The sequence below is a fragment of the Malus domestica genome, chromosome 10 (assembly GCF_042453785.1).
Source record: "Malus domestica chromosome 10, GDT2T_hap1".
NCBI lineage: Eukaryota > Viridiplantae > Streptophyta > Magnoliopsida > Rosales > Rosaceae > Malus > Malus domestica.
Genome location: NC_091670.1, coordinates 7,608,341 through 7,629,262, shown reverse-complemented (window position 1 = coordinate 7,629,262; position 20,922 = coordinate 7,608,341). Strand labels below are relative to the sequence as shown.

Genomic DNA, 20,922 nt, shown 5'->3' with positions numbered 1-20,922 from the left:
GGGGGCACCCAGATGATGATTGATGTCCACAGAGGCAACGAGCTCACGTGTTTGAGTACGCCTAGTTTCGTGAAGCGTCTCAAAGAGCTTCGCATACTGCTCCTGGAGGACCTCATTCTTCATTGCTATCTTGTTGTTCTGAGCTTCTAGCTCATCGACTTTAGCTTAAAGAGCAACCCTCTTTCCTTCCTTCTTTCGTTGTTTTACACTAGGTGCAAGAGGGGTGTCATTCTGTGTGTTGTGGCTTCCTTCGCTCCCCATGTTGGAGAAGGATGTCTGGTCAAAAGAGAGTGTACGAATGGTGGAAACCAGCTTAGCAAAGCTGAAGAGAGTGGGAATAAGTGTCGTTCCCACAGACGGCGCCAAATGTTGATGCACAAAATCAATGAGGACTTTGGTACAACAGAAAGTGTTAAGTTTATGACCTTCGCTAGATTGCTTCGGTCACTAGTGTGGATAAGTATGTAAATAGATAGGGGCAGGGAAGCAAACAAAAGATGTACGTGGTTCACCTAGATTGGCTACGTCCATAGAGTAGAGGAGTTCTCATTAATTGTGAAAGGTTTACACAAGTACATAGATTCAAGCTCTCATTTAATGAGTACTAGTGAATGATTTAGTACAAATGATATTCGGAAATATTGTGAGATGATGATCTCTATTTATAGAAGAGAGTTTCTAGTTTTATTCTGACATTGACACGTGTCGTGTTGTGATTGGCTTCTGATGTTGACACGTGTCGCGCTATGATTTGCTTCTGATGTCGACACGTATCGCGTTGTGATTGACCTCCTGGTTGGAGGGAAACTCTTCTGGGTCCTTGACGGTATAACGTTGACCGGTGCTCAGTAGTTTTGGGATTGATTAAGTATGGTACAAACACATTGGATATAATATATATCTATATAGTTTGGCGTCACCTGTGAGTCTCTGACCAATCTGCAGAAAGTAGTAGTTGCGGCTATTTCCATCGATATGGGCAATGACTTGAAACGCACATGCAGTGTCACTACTCAGTAGTCAGTATATAACTGATTCTGCGTCTTTCTGATCTGTCATTGATGATTAATATGGTGAGTCCCGAGTCCTGAGTCCTGACTGACTTCAATCCCACATCACTTGCAGATCCTCTCTTTCTGATTTCTTTTTCTTAATTGGCATCAATCTTTCCTTTCATGGATGAGTGTGCTTTTCTATTCGCTGACATCTCAAATTCTAACATATTTTAAGAAGAGCATCTCCAATAAACACCACAAATTGTAACATATTGGTAAACTAATTTTAATATTGCATTAACAAAATTGACAGATGTAACTAAAATTGCAAATTTTGTAAAACAGAGTGGTCAAAATTTGCTAAATTGAAAACCCAATGGCCAAAATAGATTTTGACCATAAACACGGTGAGAAAAAAGATTATAATCCGACAATAAAGTTTGTAAAGTAAGTTAAGTTTAAAATTGTAAATTTGTAAATTTTACTCTTTAAATTGTCACGTAACGAACAAATTAGTATTTGAGAGTTACATTTGTCGAGTGCAACTTACATGATGTGTAGAAAAACTTACCATGACAATACATATTCTTAGAAGGGATAATCACTTGACAGTAACACGTTCTACATAGGTTACTTTTCAAATTTTGTGTAGCATATTTGAGACGCATTTAAGAGCCTGAACATTTAAATACCCAGCCAAAGCCAACCCTCAAAGAGCCAATTACGTCAGGAAGTTACAAAACATTGAAGAGATGAAAAGATGGTGGTTTTCTCTCAATCTTTGGAAAAATTCTTCAGTTTCAAGTTGGAAATGAGATCCACTTCAGATCCTTGTGTTTGAACCGTTCAAGAGAGAGTAAAAGATCCAAGCCGTTCAAGTTTGAGTGTTTGGAAAGTGACCAGTGAAATTGGCTAATAGACATCACATGATTGAAATTGAGCAGTCTAAATCTCTTCGGGCTCGAGACACAAATCTAGAAGTGGATCTCAATCCAGTTGAGTATTGTGATTGACAGTGTCATGGTGTCAAAGCTGAACAAATTCTATGATGTAGGGTTCAAGGTACAAGTTACAACAAGACATCCACCAAGCAAGAATAAAAAATAAAATGAAACATGCGCAATTCTCATCATGGTAAGCAAATTGTCCGGAGGCATAATAGGTCGCATTATTTCAAGCATCAACTCTCATTCCATGCCAATAATAATCTGAAACTGAGGAGAAAGACGATCTGTGCAGAAGACAATCGCACGATAAAAAGCTTTCATTTCTTTTGCATTTTGTTGTTTCAATTGTACATGTGGTGGCTAACTGAAAATGGAGTTTGTACTTTGTAGTAGTAGTAAATGACCGGGAATTATGTATACGAATTGGGTAACCTAGATACAAGCAAATACAGGTGGAACGCCAAGCGTCATCCGTAGCCTGGGACAATGGAGAGGACCGATTAACGTTCTGAGTACTAACTGGCAACCTGCTGCAATGGAGACCAGGCAATTTCATCATCATCAGTGTGGCCCTGAATCAGAAAATCAGAACAATTTTTCTGCACCCATGGTTATACGGGTTTTGGAACCGCCCATCTGGACCGCGAAGATACCCATAACGATTAGCATTTGCCAATTCATTGGTGGTGATATTTCGAGCTATCTGTTTCAGAGATGAAACAACATAATCAGTCTAGTCTCACTAACTTAGAAGAGTTTAAAAGGCAATTACTGTAAGTACATCTGTGAAAATTAGACTAATGAAGGGGTCAAATTCAAAAAAACATACCAATGTGCAGGTACAAAATAGTAAAGAAAACTAACTTTAACTACAAAAAAGAGAGCCAAATTTTGCAACATCCAATTCATTAATTAGTCTTCATGGCCATTTTCGTTTCTCTTGCTAGTATTCTCAACAGGATGCCAAAAGGGGCATAACTTTCTTATCAATTGCTATCTGCTCCCACATTCTTTTCCCATAACTTAACGAGTTCTTCAATCGATATTTATACCACCGCAAAAGGAAAAATCTCAAGAAAGAAGGAAAGGGAGGTAAACAAAAAATAAATTGTCTTCCAAATTAAAGACCGTATGAGCTGGCTAATCCTTGAATGCAACAGAATGCTAGTTAATCCATTTCAAGAGTATGATTCCCATCTCAGTAGATGTAGTTTTCACATTTTCGGAGGAACACATGTTTTGTCTTTTGCTAACTTAAGCTAACATTATGTAGCAAGGGTTCCATCAATTACCTGAGTTGCCTGTGCCTTCGTTAGGGTTGTAGCAGCTATCAAAATGATTATGTCCACAAACAGAAAAGCAACAATACTAGGATATTGAACTACCACACGACGAATCCATGTTTCTTCTGTTTGCAATCCCGGCAATGCACTCCAAATCCCTGTCATCAGGAAAAGACAGCTGTCATCTAGTAAAAAAATGAAACAAATAGTTCAACGCAAAGTTCATAATGTCTGCTACCCACATACTTTGAACTGCAACGGCAGTAGAAAGGAGTGACGTCAAAGTTCCTAAGCAGATAAATATAAAGAAATCCCGTTTGTTTCTCTGCAAGAAGCAAATTAAGAGGCGGTGAAGCTGGTGGAAACAAATGTGACCTCAAGAATCCATAACATAGTTATACTGAGTTGGACTATGATAAGAAGTTAGCACTACTTACCTTTCCAACACAATTAGATATCCATGGACAATGATGGTCAAACTGTTCTACACATCGGTTACATGTGGGGCAGTGTTTAGAGCGAACAGGTCTAATTATCTGAAACAAAAGAACGTCAGAAAAACATGACATTAATCAAATACACAATAATCATGTGCACCATAAAGAAATATCCAAATATATTATTATATTTAGTATCCTCTTTGAAAGAAAATAGGACATCAAGTTAACCGTGCAAGTGGGGCAAAGTTGAGACCAATTTCCCATCCATACAGAGGAATTGTTTAAAGCAATATTCAACAAAGGATCCTGAAAAATGTTGGTGCCCTATTAGTAAGCTCAGTTACACAAGTATATAAGTCAGCAAGGCCCCATCTGGAGCTGCATTTCTGAACACTGCCACATACAGAGTAAAATTGTTTTTACCACATATGCACGCAGAATATGTAGGTTTAAAAACTCGAGCATGTCTTGTGACATCATTATTTTTCAATTGCATTATATGGGTCATTTATTGCCTGGTCGCATATATATTGCTGAGGGAGACTGACTTGTCTTGCATAATTCCAAAATCAAGGGTTCTTTTGTTCTATCAGAATAATTGATCTTTGAGTTTGGGGAAGAAGGTGAAAGTCTTCTGTAGTTGCAGATCAATAGCTTAGCTTTCAGTGCTGTGGTTGGAAACAAAAACAAGGATCATTGAAAATTTTGATGGGAAGGAGTAGAGTTTTCTTTACATGACAATTCCTTGATTTTGGACCTCTCTCAGTTCCGTTTCATCCAAATCTTGTGATACACGATTTTTTTACTTATGCATATGTGATGCTGTCATAAAAGATGCACTTAACATTTTTCCATCAGATGAGATTCAAACTATCGACCTAAATAAGTTCAAAATAAGTTTCATGCCTACCACCTTCTGTTTTAGAGAAACTGATGGCTTCAGAAAAGAAAATAAATGAATAAATAGAAATTGTTACGGTTAGTCATCAGAAGACTACTTATTTTGAACATAGATGATAAAGACTAAACAGAAACATTGCATACCTCTGTATTTATAGGATTGCTGAAATCCCCTGCTCTTTTGATGTAACCTGGATCCTTACTGCAAGCAAATGTGGTAATTGTTTAACGACATCACAGTAGTAAATGTGGCAGATAATTGTTTAGATAATTCATTACTAAACAGAAGATTTGTGGTATATATATATATATAAAGCACATCTACTATTAAAGCATGAATTTGCCAGGCTGGTAATCTCTTGGCAATGTTTCAGATGTATTAGGTTCCTCCAAAAAAGGACCGGGTGGGATTATCTGGTGGCTGTGGAAAAAACCAACATTTAGTGCTAAGTAACTACTACACTGTGTAAATTAGAAGTTCAAGTATCAACGCACATTCAAATTTTCTTACTGAAACTAATTAAAAACATACCCATTTCCGAGAACTGGAGAAGACGAACATAAAATTTGAATTTACTTTTAATTATGGATTCCAGGAAAGAATTACCTGCTGCACCTGTAGAACATAATCAAGGAACCCACTGCTAATGAAATGGCAGCCCATCCCCAAAGACCGACAGCAGCAGTAACCTTTGTCAGATTAGGTGCTAACATGAGTAAGTATGTAGTCAGTAAGGAATAATTAGCAAGGGAACTCAATCTATCTGAAATCTAAAGGAAAACTGGAACAGGCTTTACTACCTGCGAGGACTGAGTTCATAAAGAGAACTGTCTGAAAGACTATTATACACAACAAGACAGGTGCGTAACCAATATCCGCCATCTTCCCAATGCAAAATTTGTCTCTCCAGCATTTTCTATGAGCCCGCTGCTGGTTAGCCTGCACAAGATATAAATAAACCCTTGTTTCTAACATGGTTATATTTTAAATATACCTATTAATTGTTAACCAAATGTTGTAGAATACAATTTTCCCATCCACAGGGGACACATCACTTGAAATTACTTTTCTCATGGGAAGAAAATATACAGAAGGATAGATATGACATATATGTTTACAAACTCCTGCAACTATTCCAGAAAAGAGAAAACAAATTCATGTTTGGGGAGGCATGTAAGTTATGGAAAGTACATGAGAACCAGTAACCAATTTGCTTACCTTATATATGTACTATACATTACACTAAATTCTCAACAAAGAAAAGAAACTGTGAATAATAAGAAATGTCAAAATCTATGAGATGAATCTATGCAACCATTGCAAGACATGGTCCGATATCAAAACCTCCTCCCAAACTGAACCTCATATTCCCATATCTGCTTTTCAAGTCTCGTTAGATTTGGTGATGAGAAAGCTACCAGGAGTGCTACAAATATAAATTTACGTACAAGGAAGAGAGCGACACGCTGATGACCTTTATCAGATGCAATCTGAACAGGAGTAAAACCAGTATTGTCTTTCACCATTAATTCCTTCTTAGAGCCAGCATAGACAAGCACAGTGCAAGCCTCCATGTTCCCCCTTAAAGCAGCCCAGTGCAAAGGGGTACAACCTAATACAATAGTATACTCAAATCAGACCAGAGAGCAGAGAACCAAAAAGAAGAATTAGCATGATTGAAAGTAATATTGTTCGATATAAAAGAAAAAAAATATTTACAAGTATCCTAAGGTAGCAAATTCATGATCATAGCCATCGACGTGTTATGTATTGCATTATTTGACACCCGTCACGAAACATGTCTAATCACTCTCTTCTACTCAAGCCAGTTTTGACACATTACATAAACAGCTGATGTAGAAATTTAATTGTACTACTAATATAACCAGAACACAACATATTTAGGTGAATAGTGCACATTTACCTTCTTTATCTTGTCTCCCTTGGCATGCATCTCTAAACAGAAGCAATCTAACTGTATCTGCAAAACCTTTATAGGCGGCCCTGGTTGAAAATATAATAATTGATTAATTTTCCTGTAGACAGTCTCACAACAAATATTTCATGTTACCAGATACGTATGACTGCTACACAGAACAGAATAATTTGATCAATGACCTCAGTTCAGAAAACTTGTTTTGCTAATCAGATGTGGCACTTTTGTCATTTAAAGGCTCAGTCAAAAACACAGATGATCAAAATAGACCAATCAAATAATCGCAAAGGATAATCTAGACAACTCGAAGTATTCCATGCATACTAAACAACATTAACAAAAAGGCAAAGAAGTTGGATGCTAGTGTTATGGACAAATCAAATCTAGAATGAACTAATTCCGGTGCTTTATGTAGATGTACATAATGAACCACATCTGATATTGAAAGCTTTGTGGGGGTATACAGACAGGTATTGTACCCCTGCAAGTCCTTATAACACACCAGGAGTCATTTTATGGTTCTAATACCAATCTGCATACCTCCACAAGGGTCACAGAGTTACATTAGAAAAAAGGTAGGGATAAATGAGCAATAAATAACCACTTCAACCCTTTATCCACACATTCTTTGCACGTGTGCATAAAACAACGTGCCTATGAATAGATTTAATTCATGACAGCCCATGTTGTCATGGAGAAATTAAAAAAGCTTGATGTCAATGTCACAGATTATCTATGTCAACGTAAACCATGTCAGTATGCCATAGTATAGCCTTTCAACATACCAATGAAGAGGACTCCTCCCCTCATTATCAGGGGCATCAAAATCAGCGTGATATATTGCAACAATGTGATTCAAAAAAGATGTTTGCCCATATTGAGCAGCAACGTGAACTGCCTGCGGTAAATTAAACAAGTGACAAGAAAAAACTAGTAGCAATAACATCCCTTGCATGCATGAAAATATAGGACTAACAACTAGTTTTAAAGTATACATCACCCCATCAAAATTAAATTCATATTAAATATAAATCTTCCAAAAAATAATATGATTATAAATATAATAATCGCTTTATAAAATAAATAATGCTACATATTGAGAACATAGCGACAAAGTATGCCAACACATTGCAGTCAACCGTCAGTGCCAAAAACTGATTATCTGCAAGTCACCACACCAAAGAAAATTTGTACACATGTACTTCATCTCATTAACGTATGTTACATATGCAACTAGTGTTAAAAACTGGGCTTCACTTTTAGTCGTTGGATTCGGCAGTTGAATACTTAATTTAAGTAAAACTAATGAAAACTACGTGTGACCCATGAATAACACGCTCCATCGCTTCTGGAATCTCATCCACGCCACGTCTCCACTTTCAGCTCTTCATTTCCACCAATAAAAAGGTGGAATCAAGGTTTTAAAGGTCCATTTTAGTGTCTGAAAATTATCTCAATCTCAATGAACTCAAAGCTAACAGTTTTGTAAGAGAAAAGAACCTCAGTAAACATAAACATAGATACAAGAACTGAAAAAATTAGGAACATGAATAGAACATACATGTCCCACAATACAGATATACAAGAGCAGGGCAAGACTATGGGGAACTACTTTTAAAGAAATGGGTCCCAAGTCAAAAGTGTAAGAATGATACACAGGGAACCAAAATAGGTATGACAGGATGAGCATCCTTCCCATGGCATTTTCTTCCTTCCTAAATTCTCTATAATCTCCCCCCCCCCCCCCCAATTGAGCTTCTTTAATTCCTTTTGCAAGAACTGGGTGATATGGGGGTTTGGACCGGCCTAGAAGTCTCAGAGAACCCTAATTAGAGATCCTTTGCAGTAGAGAGAGACACGTGCGGTATGGGAAAAGATGTATCATTTCAGATGAACAGAAGAAAAAGTTGTGGAGTACTTGGTGCAAATGACTGGTGGGTAGTCCAGTCCCAGATTATTTGGCGGGGATTAAGGGGGTAGGCACTGAGAATGTTGAGGTGGTCTATTTGTGGGGTTGGATGAAATTGCTGAAGCAAGGAAGGAAGCGGATTATCCAGGGACCATGGGTCTTCATCATTTGTTTCACAAGAAATGTATGCATCAATGAATCCTAATCCTTAATCATATACCTGGTTCAGCCTAATATAATAGTTTCTATTTCAAAATAGACAAACTCAAACAAGAAAATTAAGGAAAATGAAAAAAAAAATTAAAAAGAGAGGAAATGAGACAATTACCCGGTAGTCATGTACATCAGCTGCCTCAACCCTAGCTCCATTCTGCAAGAGCACATCCGCCGCCAAAATTGCACCCTGCACAGCTGCCCAATGCAATGCTGTCTGCTGTACATTGTCAGTCGCACTGACATCGCCGCCATGCTTTGACCACATCAATAACAAGTACATTAATACAGATCAAGCCAACCTCACTAAAGAATACAGCAGTCCAATACCAAAAATGGGACAAAATAAAAACAGAATATGCTTCATCACCAGTAACCAAACCCACTGCAAAATTTGAACATTTCCACACAAACCCACTGCAAAATTCAACCTTTCCTCACAAACCCAGCAAAGAAAAAAAGCTAATTCAGAGAGAGAGAAAGGTTTTAGAGCATAGATACCTGAATTATGTAGTGAGCGATATCGGGGAAGTTATTGAGAGCAGCCCAATGGAGGGCGTAGTAGCCATGGACGTCTGGCTTGGAGAGAGAGGCACCATCTTGCTCGACGAACTTTCTGAGTTTCTGAAAATCGCCATAAGCAGAAGCAGAGAAGACGTCAAGCACGGGCATTTCCGCAGGGTTTTTCTGGGTTTTTGGTTCCGACGACACCACCTCTATCTCTGAAGAAGCCATCGCTGCAGAGCTAACAACATAAGGGAGGGCACTCAATCACTGTAACGGAGGAGGGATTGAGAATTTCAGATGATAGGGTTTCTCAAGTGAATTGCGGAACTCTACTTCCTCTGCATCCGTAGTAACTACTGCTGACACAGGTTTCGGTTGCAAAAATCCATCACAATGCGTCATGATGACGACTATCTCCATCATAATATTTTTTTATTCTATATCTTTTCTTTAGAAAAGTGATGGTTTAAATGAACTAACAATCCTGAGTCTAAGGATCAAATGATCCAGACGGTTGAAATTTGATTCAACGGTTACAAACATAAGGTTCTTCTAAAAGTTATAATAATTGTAGTCGTTGGAACAAATTTCAACGGTCTGGATCAGTTGATCCTTAGGCCCAGGATCATTAGATCCGGAGATGATTTGGGTTCAGTTTAAATATAGCTTACCATCGCTCTTTTAATTAATTTAATCTATTTTTTTATACCAAATCATGTTAAGACGATATTGCTATATGTATCTTGTGAATTTTGCATGTAACGCCTTAACGTAATGGTGAAAAACAATTATGTCTATGCACCTTGATGTGGGCATTCCATCGATCCTCCTCCCCAAATATTTAACAATTTAATCCACTACACTATCGGTTAGTCAAAAAAAAAAATATATATATCTTATGAATTTTTATTGAAAAATACTTGGATAAGAACACCATAATAGTATGATACAACCAACAACAACAACAACAAAGCCTTTTCCCATTAAGTGGGGTCGACTATGTGAATCCTAGAACGCCATTGCGCTCGGTTTTGTGTCATGTCCTCCGTTAGATCCAAGTACTCTAAGTCTTTTCTTAGGGTCTCTTCCAAAGTTTTCCTAGGTCTTCCTCTACCCCTTCGGTCCTGAACGTCTGTCCCGTAGTCACATCTTCGTACTGGAGCATCAGTAGGCCTTCTTTGCACATGTCCAACCCACTCATTCCTAATCTTATCCTTTCTCGTGAGCTCACACCTCTAACGAAGCATTCTCATCTCCGCTACACCCATTTTGTGTACGTGTTGATGCTTCACCGCCCAACATTCTGTGTCATACAGCATCGCCGACCTTATTGTCGTCCTATAAAATTTTCCCTTGAGCTTTAGTGGCATACGACGGTCACAAAACACACCAGATACACTCTTCCACTTCATCCATCCCGCTTGTATTCCATATATTCTGTCTTTGATCGGCTTGGGCGAAGACCTTTAGATTCCAACACTTCTCTCCAAAGGTTAAGCTTCGCATTTACCCCTTCCTGAGTTTCATCTATCAACCCTATATCGTTTGCATAAAGCATACACCGAGGAATAACATCTTGAATATGTCTTGTTAACTCATCCATTACCAATGCAAAAAGGTAAGGACTTAAGGATTGTTGATGCACAAAATCAATGAAGACTTTGGTACAACAGAAAGTATTAAGTTTGTGACCTTCGCTAGATTGCTCCGATCATTAGTGTGGATAAGTATGTAAAAGGATAGAGACATGAGAGCAAACACAAGATGTACGTGGTTCACCCAGATTGGCTACGTCCACAAAGTAGAGGAGTTCTCATTAATTGTGAATGGTTTACACAAGTACATAGGTTCAAGCTCTCCTTTAGTGGGTACAAGTGAATGATTTAGTACAAATGGCATTAGGAAATATTTTGGGAGAATGATCTCCTTTTATAGAAGAGAGTTTCTAGCCTTATTCTGACATTGACACGTGTCGTGTTGTGATTGGCTTCCGATGTTGACACATGTCGCGCTATGATTGGCTTCTGATGTCGACATGTGTCGTTCTGTGATTGGCCTCCTGGTTAGAGGGGAAGCTCATCGGTTGGGGACTTGCAAGATTCAAGCCGCTGAGTAATCAGAAAACTTCTAAGTACCGAAGTGTGGTATCGTCTTCACTTGCCTTATCTATCTCATAAGTAGATGTGGCATCTTCTCTGGAAGTACTCTTCCTCCGTCCAGGGGTGGTATCTTTAACTGGTGGAGATGCACAAGGTAATGTATCAATTTCACTTGAAGCTTACTTGTAGTTTCAGACGTGGTCAAGCGCGATACAAACCATGTAGTAGGAGTCCCCCAAGTCGCCGAGCTAGGGGATCTGCTGAAAGAGGTGACAGACAAGGTAAGCAATCAGAGCTCCAAGCAATCAGTCCCAGATCAGAAGTTTGATTTCGAGTTTCGGCTGATTGTTCTCATTCTCCTTATCTTGCAGGCAGCATGAAGGATAAAGAGAAGAAAAGGAAAAGAGATGATATGAGATACTTTTGCTTTTGAAAAAGTAACTTTCCACAGGCTTATTCTTGAACTGGGCTGGAGGGTTTTCTGGTTACCTCCAGAGTATAAGGGCGACTGAAGAATTTGAGGGTCAAAACAAGTCTATCAAATCTAGAGTACGTTCGACCCTGCTGATATGGGATACTTTTGCTGTTGACAAAGTAGTGGAAGTATCGGCACGTGTTCTGTTACGCTTGTCTCCACATGCTTCCTTGTATCCTTCTCACTGGCCCTTTCTGTTCCTCAGGCAGATGTGGTATCTTCTCTGGAAGCATGAGTACTCGAGAGCAATGCCAGGTAAGCAATCAGGTAAAGGGTTCTAGGCAGTCAGTTCCTGACTGGAAGCTTGATTCCAAGTGCTGACTGATTGCTCTCTTTCTCCTTGTCTTGCAGGTAAAAACAAGGTCAAAGGAAAAGACAGGGAAAAGCATGATATAGGATACTCTTGCTTTTAACCCTGATGATATGAGATATTCTTGCTTTGGTGTAGCTTGTTTGCTGAGGTATTATTGGGGGGGAAAGAAAGCTGAGTATTTCGAGAGGATTCGTTGGGACTGCCCTCTCAGATATGAGGAAGGGTTGAGCATTTTTGCAGGTCTGCCTGTCCATTGAGGATGGAGGTCGACATATATAAGAGTCTCCCTAACAATAAGTAGTAATGCTATTCCTTTACCCTTCTTGGTCATAGCACTGTAGTGGGAACTGCCCGCTTCACGTGTTTTAACTATGTCAAAGCACTTTGAAAAAGTGGTCTATGGTATCTGGAAAGCTGATGTTGCGTGTGAAGATTACAGACAAGCTTTATCCAAGGAGATTTGGCTCTCGAAGTTGAGAAAGCGATGCCTCTTCGGTTTTCAAACAAGCGATCCTGTCGGGAATCTGGCTCTCGAGATTCGGAGAACAGTGCCTCTTCGATTTTTGAGAAAGCAATCCTGCTAGGAGTCTGGCTCTTGAAATTCGGAGAGCGGTGTCTCTTTGATTTTTGAGAAAGTAATCTTGTTGGGAGTCTGGTTCTCGAGATTCTGAAGGCGGTGCCTCGTCGAATTTGGAGCAAACAATCTTGTTGGGAGTGTTTTCTCGAATGTGAGTAAAGGTTGGGCATTTTTGCTAGTCTACCTTGCCACGGAGCACAGAGGTTGACACACAGGGACTTTCCAATTATCCAGCAGTGATGCTGTTCCTTTACCCTTGTGGGTAATAATATGGTAGCTAAACCTTGAAAATTTATGTGTCTAAACTTTGTTAGTGCTGTTTCTTTGCTATTCTTTTACCCTTCTTGGTCATAGCGATGTAGTGGGAGCTGCAAGCTTCACGTGTCTAAACTTTGTCATAGATCTTTGACAAAGTTATTTGTGGTACCCATGAGCTGATGTTGCGTGTGGAAAGTGGATGATTGAACAGTAAGATTCACATGCTTTCTACTTCACCAGAAATCTTCGACAGATTGCCCGTACTTTCCGCAAAGCTGAGTGTGCATGTGACAAGTGCTGACAAAGCTGAGAAAGCAGGTGCCTCTTCGATTTCTAAGATCGGCCCTCGTGGTCTCTGAGCAGCCCAGCTTTTGAGAAAGCAAGCGCCTCTTCGATTTTTGAGATCGGCCCTCGTAGTCTTTGAGTAGCCCAGCTTTTGAGAAAGCAAATGCCTCTTCGATCTCTGAGATCGGCCCTCGTGGTCTCTAAGCAGCCCAACTTTTGATAAAGCAAACGCATCTTCGATTTCTGAGCAGGCGCCTCTTCGATTTCTGAAGTTCCGTCGAGTGCAGATTTTTATAGAGGTTGGCATTAAGTTCCAAAGCACACTTGAATCTCCACCAGTAGAAGCTCCATTCTTGCACTTCTAAGATCTTGATTTGTCCGACCTCTTCTCTCTTCAATACCTTTGAAAATGTCTGGCCCTTCCGACCGTCGTTTTAACTTGAACCTCTGTGAAGAGGCAGCCGCGCCTTCTCCAGACAACATATGGCACCCATCCTTCTTATCCCCTACTGGTCCTCTTACTGTTGGGGATTCCGTAATGAAGAATGATATGACCGCTGCGGTGGTGGCCAGGAACATTCTCACTCCCAAAGATAACAGACTTCTTTCCAAACGGTCTGATAAGTTGGCTGTTAAGGATTCTCTGGCTCTCAGTGTTCAATGTGCAGGTTCTGTGTCGAATATGGCCCAACGCCTATTTGCTCGAACCCGCCAAGTTGAATCATTGGCGGCTGAAGTGATGAGTCTCAAGTAGGAGATTAAAGGGCTCAAGCATGAGAATAAACAGTTGCACAGGCTCGCATATGACTATGCTACAAACATGAAGAGGAAGCTTAACCAAGTGAAGGAATCTGATGGTCAGATTTTACTTGATCATCAGAGGTTTGTGGGTTTGTTCCAAAGGCATTTATTGCCTTCGTCTTCTAGGGCTGTACCGCGTAATGAAGCTCCAAATGATCAGCCTCCGATGCATCTTCCTTCTAGGGTTCTGTCCAATACTGAGGCTCCGAGTGATCACCCTCCGGTGCCTTCTCTTTCTGGGGCTCTACCGACTGCTGAGACTTTTCCTAAGCAACCTTTGTGAAGGCCCCCTCTTGTTTGTTTATTTTGACTCATGTATATGTACATATTTATAACTTATCGGAGATATCAATAAATAAGTTTTGCTTCATTTCAACGTATTGTGTTAAATACACCAAAGCCTTCTTCGCTAAGTTCTTTGAATTTTTCTTTTGTTGAAGCTTGTATGTTGAAGCTTTGTAAGTGAAGCATGTAGGTTGAGGTAGTGTTCCCTTAATTTCTCGAATGAGGAAAACTTCTCAGTTGGAGACTTGAAAAATCCAAGTCACTGAGTAGGGTCGGCTATATGAATCTTAGAACGCCATTGTGCTCGGTCCTGTGTCATGTCCTCCGTTAGATCCAAGTATTCTAAATCTTTTCTTAGAGTCTCTTCCAAAATTTTCCTAGGTCTTCCTCTACCCCTTCGGCCCTGAACCTCTATCCCGTAGTCGCATCTTCTAACCGGAGCGTCAGTAGGCCTTCTTTGCACATGTCCAAACCACCGTAATCGATTTTCTCTCAGCTTTCCTACAATTTCGGCTACTCCTACTTTACCTCGGATATCCTTATTCCTAATCTTATCCTTTCTCGTGTGCCCACACATCCAACGAAGCATCCTCATCTCCGCTACACCCATTTTGTGTACGTGTTGATGCTTCACCGCCCAACATTCTGTGTCATACAGCATCGCCGGCCTTATTGCCTTCCTATAAAATTTTCCCTTGAGCTTCAGTGGCATACGACGGTCACACAACACGCCAGATGCACTCTTCCACTTCATCCATCCAGCTTGTATTCTATGGTTGAGATCTCCATCTAATTCTTCGTTCTTTTGCAAGATAGATCCTAGGTAGCGAAAGCAGTCGCTCTTTGGTATTTCCTGATTTCCGATCCTCACCCCTAACTCATTTTGGCCTCCATTTGCACTGAACTTGCACTCCATATATTATGTCTTTGATCGGCTAATAGTATGATACAACCAACTCATAAAAATATAATCGTCTTCAAATAATCGTGGGAATTTGTTGATATGTGGCAATCTGACATCAGAGAATTAGTTTTATTTGAAAACCAAACCAAGCTGGCCAATTCTATCTGATTCTGGCAGTTTTTCTGTTTTAGACCCACAGGTGAAAGCTAAAGCATCAGACCATGCGACAGTCAACTCATATCATGTAAGATATCCTTCGCGCTAGACATTCATGTGTCATGACATGTAATTGTTCATTTAGAAAATAGAAATAAAAATAAAAACCTTCCAAAGAGTAAACGTATGTTACAGACAATAAAGCAGATTACTTCCATAAAAAATAAAATAAAAATTAAAGCAGATTACTTGATTTTCAAGAAAATAATAAAACTTTAATAGTAAAAATTCATTACCACTAGTGACAAAGTAAAAATTCATCACTTCAATAAAGCAGATTTATATCAATCCCAAAAGAGAAAAAATAGTGCAAATTTACATTATATTTACATTTCTTAAATTTGCTTTCGAGTTCTTGAATACTTGAATGAAAAACCATGGCACGTGTTCTTAAAACAGAGCTAAAAGTAGAGCTCAAGAACTTGTAAAGGACACAGATAACAAGTATACCATACTAGGGTGCTTGGGAGAACCATGTCGAAGGAACTCGGCAAAATGACCCCATGACTTCGAAAGAAGGGGTGTCAGTAGGTGCAGCAACAACTATGAAGAGTAACAAGAGATGTTACGCAGATTTATCACTTTCTTGTTCAGATTTAGAATCTTTTGCCTTTTTCTCCATGACCTGCTGGATGCCTTCTTGGTACCCATGTATAAAACTTTGAAGAGCATCTCTATATGCAGACGCTCTTGTCATGTACACCCGCTGCAGAGCAGGCTTTAATGTCTCCATTCCTCCTCTTGCAGCCACAGCTATTTGTTTTTATTTCCAGTGAAAAGCATTAAACATAATCAGATCTCAAACCGTTATAACTGAAAAGCATAAAGATTTAACTAAACAAAAGTACTCTTTTGTTGTTTATGTTGTTAGAGAAGGGGGAGATGAAATGAAAAAAGCTTATTACGACAGAAAAATAAAACGACACAGGCAAGAGAGAGAGAGAGGCCTATGTGTTTTTATCACAACAGATTGGTAAAAGTTACAGAATCATAACCCAAATTCTATACAGAAGTTTAGAGACACAGGCAATCGACAGATGAAAGAGCACCCAAACACAAAAACCAGCCAGAAAGAACTGCCTTACAAAAAAGTGCACGCAAATCTTCCTTTCTATACTTGTTACTCACACTGGTTTACTTCATCTTCCCTTTGCAGCTATTCTTTTGTTGTTTATGTTGTTAGAGATGGGGCCGATGAGATGAAAAAAGCTTATTACGACAGAAAAAGAAAACGACACAGGCAAGAGAGAGAGAGGACTATGTGTTTTTATCACAAAGAGTGGTAAAAGTTACAGAATCATAACCCAAATTCTATTCAGAAGTTTAGAGACACAGGCAATCGACAGATTAAAGTGAACCCACACACAAAAACCAGCCAGGAACAACTGCCTTACAAAATAGTGTCCGCAAATCTTCCTTTCTATATTTGTTACTCATACTGGTTTACTTCATCTTCCCTTTACAATCATAAAGTTGAACCACTTTCAAAAGAAGCATATGTAGATTTTTTATTTTTTTATTTTTTTTGAAGCTGTTTGGATATGCAAACAACTATTAAAAAGTAACCTTCTAACCTACTGTACTTGAAGCAGAATTGATGCATGTAAAATATTTGACGGGATCGAATTATCAAGTTGCATGATTCAATGATTATTTATGCCAACTTCCTAAGTAAGAACATTGCAGGACACTAATGCAAACCAAATCAAAGAACAAAAAGCAAAGATCTATTGGGCATCAGTCATTATCTTCGTAGTCATATGCATGCACACATCATATAGAACAAGCATGCATTCCGCTAAGTTATTGTTAAAATGGTCACATTGATTGATGTGGCAGCATAATGTAGACATTACTTACCAAGATCCTCTAAAGTTGAGGGTTCTTTCTCTTTAGCCGTTCTCTGTGCTCCACCAGGTCCATCTTCACTCTCTTTATTCTTATAATCATTAGGTCGCAGTTCAGGACCAACATCCCGCACCCAGCTGGCGGCATAAAGCCTAGAAGCCTCCTTCAACACCTGACAGCCAACGCAAGGTATAAAATTATAAATTACATCCTTCATGTTAACACCACACGCATAAATATACTAATAAGCTTTAACATATCCTAAGCACAAAAACATAGTTCATACTCGATGAAAACAAGACAAACTATATCTGAAACTAGACGAAAAGAAAAGCAATAGCCAAATATTATTAATACCTCAAATCATCAGAAACAAAATCAACTTTAACACTCAGAACTTCAAATTTTAAAGCATTCTACGGTTGAACAATTGGCCTTATTATCAAAATTCATATCAGAATTGGTCAAGAGAAAGATCAAATGGTTAGACTACCCAAATAAGAGGCTGATACGTACCCAACCCCCGAGTTAGGTAAACAATTAAAACACACAAACTAAAACTAGACTCTTTCTACACGAATCGCTTCCGCTCAATAGTACTTTTATATTAGTACTTTTATCATAAGCAATTAAGCGTATAAATAGATTTCAGTGATAATCCAAGTGTTTCCTGGAAACCACCTATCCGTTAGCTCAATAGTACTTCTCCATGGAGCGCCATTTTAGACAATTGTTAAAAAATGTGTTTTCTGATATCTGAAAGGTCAAAAGAACTCCCAAACATGCTGTGTGTCCATTTTATTTTCAAAAAGCATTTTAACAATCAAGTGCTTGTAATTACTTCAACGATCCATGAGTTAGTTAAATGAATTGGATGTGAGTATGATTAACTACAGAGCCTATATCTATATGTGTAATGGAAATGAATGTAAGGGGCATACCAAGAACCACTCACGCATGGTGAGCTTACGGCGCTTCTTGATATGAGGAGGGTCCGGCAGCGAAGATGGAAATGCAATCTCTTTCAGATCATAACGAATGTAATCATACACTTTCCGACACACCACCCGGACCTTCATTTCTGTGGCGCCGTTAACGTCTCTCACGTTGTGATGTGTACTCCAAACTTCTAACTTTGCAGTGACTGATACTCAAAGCCTAATTCCATATGTTGCTGTACTGCACTGGTACAGACTTCCAAGCCACGGCTACCTGTATAACACTAATATCCATCTAATGCAAGCAACAAATCAAAACCACAAACCATGTCCTCAACTGCAATGGGTCCAATCCAAATGCATCCATCTAACTACTAATTACGCAATTCTTTGTCGAAAATGCTTGAAAAAAAAAACGACATGTAAAAATTGAGAGGAAAACAAATAATCCGCAAATAAGAATAATAATTCATAATTCCAACTCTATTTCTAATTCTTTTCAGTTTTCGGAACAAGAATCACAAATCACACAAGGCCAGAGAGAGAAAGGGAGTCGGAGAGAATAGTCACCTGGTTTGCGACGAAGCTGGATTAGAGAAAGGAGGGTTGAGCCTTCGGACTGGTGGAGTTCCGTGAGAGAGAGAGAGGTTTGACTGCAGCAATGGATTCTGACGGTGGTGGGTTCGGCAGTGGGGAGTGAGGGAGTGAGGAAGAGGGAGGAAGGGGGCGGGGATTTGGTTTGCTGGGTTTTGTTTCCGAGTCTTTTTTTTTTCTTTCGGGCTTTTATCAAAGGCATATTTGTCAATTTGACCTTCAAAATTGTATAGAGCGATTAATTTTTTCTTGAATTTTAATTTTAGTCAACAACTCCGTGAACTTTTATAATTACCAATTTTTTTCTTGAACTCTCACTTTAACCGATTACTTTTCTGATGTTTTATAATTTGCTAAATTTTCATCCATTTTGGTCACGCCAACGACACATAACAACTGTATGGAGGCAAAAAAAAAAATGAAAAATTAGACAAATGAAAAATTTTAAAACGTAAAGCTATGAGAGAAATTGACTATTTATAATATTTTAAGAAGTAATCAGCTAAAGTTAAAGTTTAGGGGAAAAGTGACTGATTATAAAAGTTTAGGGATAATGGGCCTACAACAATAACAACAACAAAGCATTTTTTCCACTAATTGGGGTCGACTATATGAATCCTAGAACGTCCTTGCGCTCGGTTCTATATCACGCCTTCCGTTAGATCCAAGTACTCTAAGTATTTTCTTAGAGTCTCTTCCAAAGTCTTCCTAGATCTTCCTCTGCCCCTTTGGCCTTGAACCTCTGTCCTGTAATCGCATCTTCTAACCAAAGTGTTAGTAAGCCTTCGTTTCACATGTTCAAACCACCATAACCGATTTTCTCTCATCATTCCTTCAATTTCGGTTACTCCTACTTTACCTCGGATATCCTCATTCATAATCTTATCTTTTCTCATGTGCCCACACATCCAACGAAGTATTCTCATCTCCGTTACACCCATTTTATGTACGTGTTGATGCTTCACTGCCCAACATTCCCTGCCATAAAGCATTGTCAGCCTTATTGTCACCCTATAAATTTTCTCTTGAGCTTAAGTAGCATACAACGGTCACACAACACGCTGGATGCATTATGCCACTTCATCCATCTAGCTTGTATTCTATGGTGAAGGTCTTCATCCAATTCTCCGTTCTTTTGCAAGATAGATCCTAGGTAGCGAAAACGGTCGCTCTTTGGAACTTCATGGTCTCCAATCTTCACCTTTAACTCATTTGAGCCTCTGTTTGCACTTAACTTGCACTTCATATGCTCTGTCTTTGACCAACTTAGGCAAAGACCTTTAGATTCCAACACTTATCTCCAATGGTTAAGCTTCGCATTTACTCCTTCTTAAGTTTCATCCATCAACACTAATCGTCTGTGAAAAACATACACCAAGGAATATCATCTTGAATATGTCTCATTAACTCATCCATTACCAATGCAAAAAGGTAAGGACTTAAAGATGAGCCTTGATGTAACCCTACAGTAATGGGGAAGCTTTCGGTTTGTCCTTCATGAGTTATTACGGTAGTCCTTACTACATCATACATATCCTTTATAGCTTGGATATATGTTACTCGTACTCCTTCCTCTAAAATTCTCCAAAGAATGTCTCTTAGGACCTTATCATACTTTTTTTTCAAATCTATAAAAACCATGTGCAAATCCTTTTTCATATCTCTACATCTTTCCATTGATCTTCGTAAGAGATAGATTGCCTCCATGGTTGAGCACCTTGGCATGAACCCGAATTGGTTGTCAGAGACCGATGTCTCTTGCCTCAATCTATGCTCAATTACTCTCTCCCAAAGCTTCATTGTATGACTCATTAACTTAATACCCTTATAGTTCATACAATTTTGTACGTTGCCCTTATTCTTATAAATAGGCACCAAAGTCCTCTTTCGCCATTCATTTGGCATCTTCTTCGTTTTCAAAATCCTATTGAAAATGTTTGTGAGCTATGCTATACCCATCTCTCTCAAGACTTTCTACACTTCGATCGGTATATCATTTGGGCCCACTATTTTTCTGTGCTTCATCTTTTTTAAAACTATAACCACTTCTTCCTTCCTAATTCGGCGGTAAAATGAGTGGTTTCTACTCTTCTGAGTTACTCAACTCCCCCAAAGAAGTACTTATTTCATGTCCTTCATTGAAAAGATTATGAAAATAACATCTCCATTTGTCTTTGACTTCATTCTCTATAGTAAGA

The 20,922-nt window shown here is 38.9% G+C and overlaps 2 protein-coding genes across 5 annotated transcripts; both read right to left on the bottom strand.

Annotated features, from left to right (window-relative positions):
- Positions 1-2,227: 2,227 nt before the first annotated feature.
- Positions 2,228-9,536, bottom strand: LOC103445052 (probable protein S-acyltransferase 23). 2 transcript variants are annotated; one of them, XM_029109531.2, is made up of 13 exons: positions 9,126-9,536; positions 8,740-8,880; positions 7,288-7,400; positions 6,491-6,570; positions 6,015-6,178; positions 5,367-5,505; positions 5,173-5,272; positions 4,710-4,767; positions 3,894-3,971; positions 3,663-3,761; positions 3,472-3,550; positions 3,235-3,383; positions 2,228-2,645 (listed from the first exon to the last, which is right to left on the bottom strand). In XM_029109531.2, exons 1-13 carry the CDS (start codon positions 9,357-9,359, stop codon positions 2,520-2,522), a joined length of 1,560 nt encoding a protein of 519 aa, XP_028965364.1. In that variant the 5' UTR covers positions 9,360-9,536; the 3' UTR covers positions 2,228-2,519. The 2 variants fall into 2 exon arrangements, with proteins under 2 accessions (XP_028965364.1, XP_070662813.1); XM_070806712.1 differs by lacking the exon at positions 3,894-3,971.
- A 6,072-nt stretch (positions 9,537-15,608) lies between these two features.
- LOC103445053 (uncharacterized) lies at positions 15,609-18,930 on the bottom strand. Of its 3 annotated transcripts, none has more exons than XM_017334811.3 (4): positions 18,701-18,930; positions 18,134-18,414; positions 17,205-17,364; positions 15,609-16,097 (listed from the first exon to the last, which is right to left on the bottom strand). In XM_017334811.3, exons 2-4 carry the CDS (start codon positions 18,269-18,271, stop codon positions 15,910-15,912), a joined length of 486 nt encoding a protein of 161 aa, XP_017190300.2. In that variant the 5' UTR covers positions 18,272-18,414; positions 18,701-18,930; the 3' UTR covers positions 15,609-15,909. The 3 variants fall into 3 exon arrangements, with proteins under 3 accessions (XP_017190300.2, XP_008382237.2, XP_008382238.2); XM_008384015.4 differs by having other exon boundaries at positions 18,134-18,425; positions 18,701-18,926; XM_008384016.4 differs by having other exon boundaries at positions 18,134-18,404; positions 18,701-18,887.
- Between the last annotated feature and the right edge of the window lie 1,992 nt (positions 18,931-20,922).

Excerpts from the sequence above, each read along its gene's own strand:
- LOC103445053 (XM_017334811.3), bottom strand. The coding sequence starts at position 18,271 with ATGAAGGTCCGGGTGGTGTGTCGGAAAGTGTATGATTACATTCGTTAT. Across the intron at positions 17,365-18,133 it reads CCATGCGTGAGTGGTTCTTG|GTGTTGAAGGAGGCTTCTAG; the intron begins GTATGCCCCTTA and ends GTTGGCTGTCAG. Across the intron at positions 16,098-17,204 it reads CTCAACTTTAGAGGATCTTG|CTGTGGCTGCAAGAGGAGGA; the intron begins GTAAGTAATGTC and ends AAAAACAAATAG.
- LOC103445052 (XM_029109531.2), bottom strand. The coding sequence starts at position 9,359 with ATGGCTTCTTCAGAGATAGAGGTGGTGTCGTCGGAACCAAAAACCCAG. Across the intron at positions 3,972-4,709 it reads GCAATCCTATAAATACAGAG|GATCCTTTGTTGAATATTGC; the intron begins GTATGCAATGTT and ends AACATTTTTCAG. Across the intron at positions 3,551-3,662 it reads TATCTAATTGTGTTGGAAAG|AGAAACAAACGGGATTTCTT; the intron begins GTAAGTAGTGCT and ends TGCTTCTTGCAG.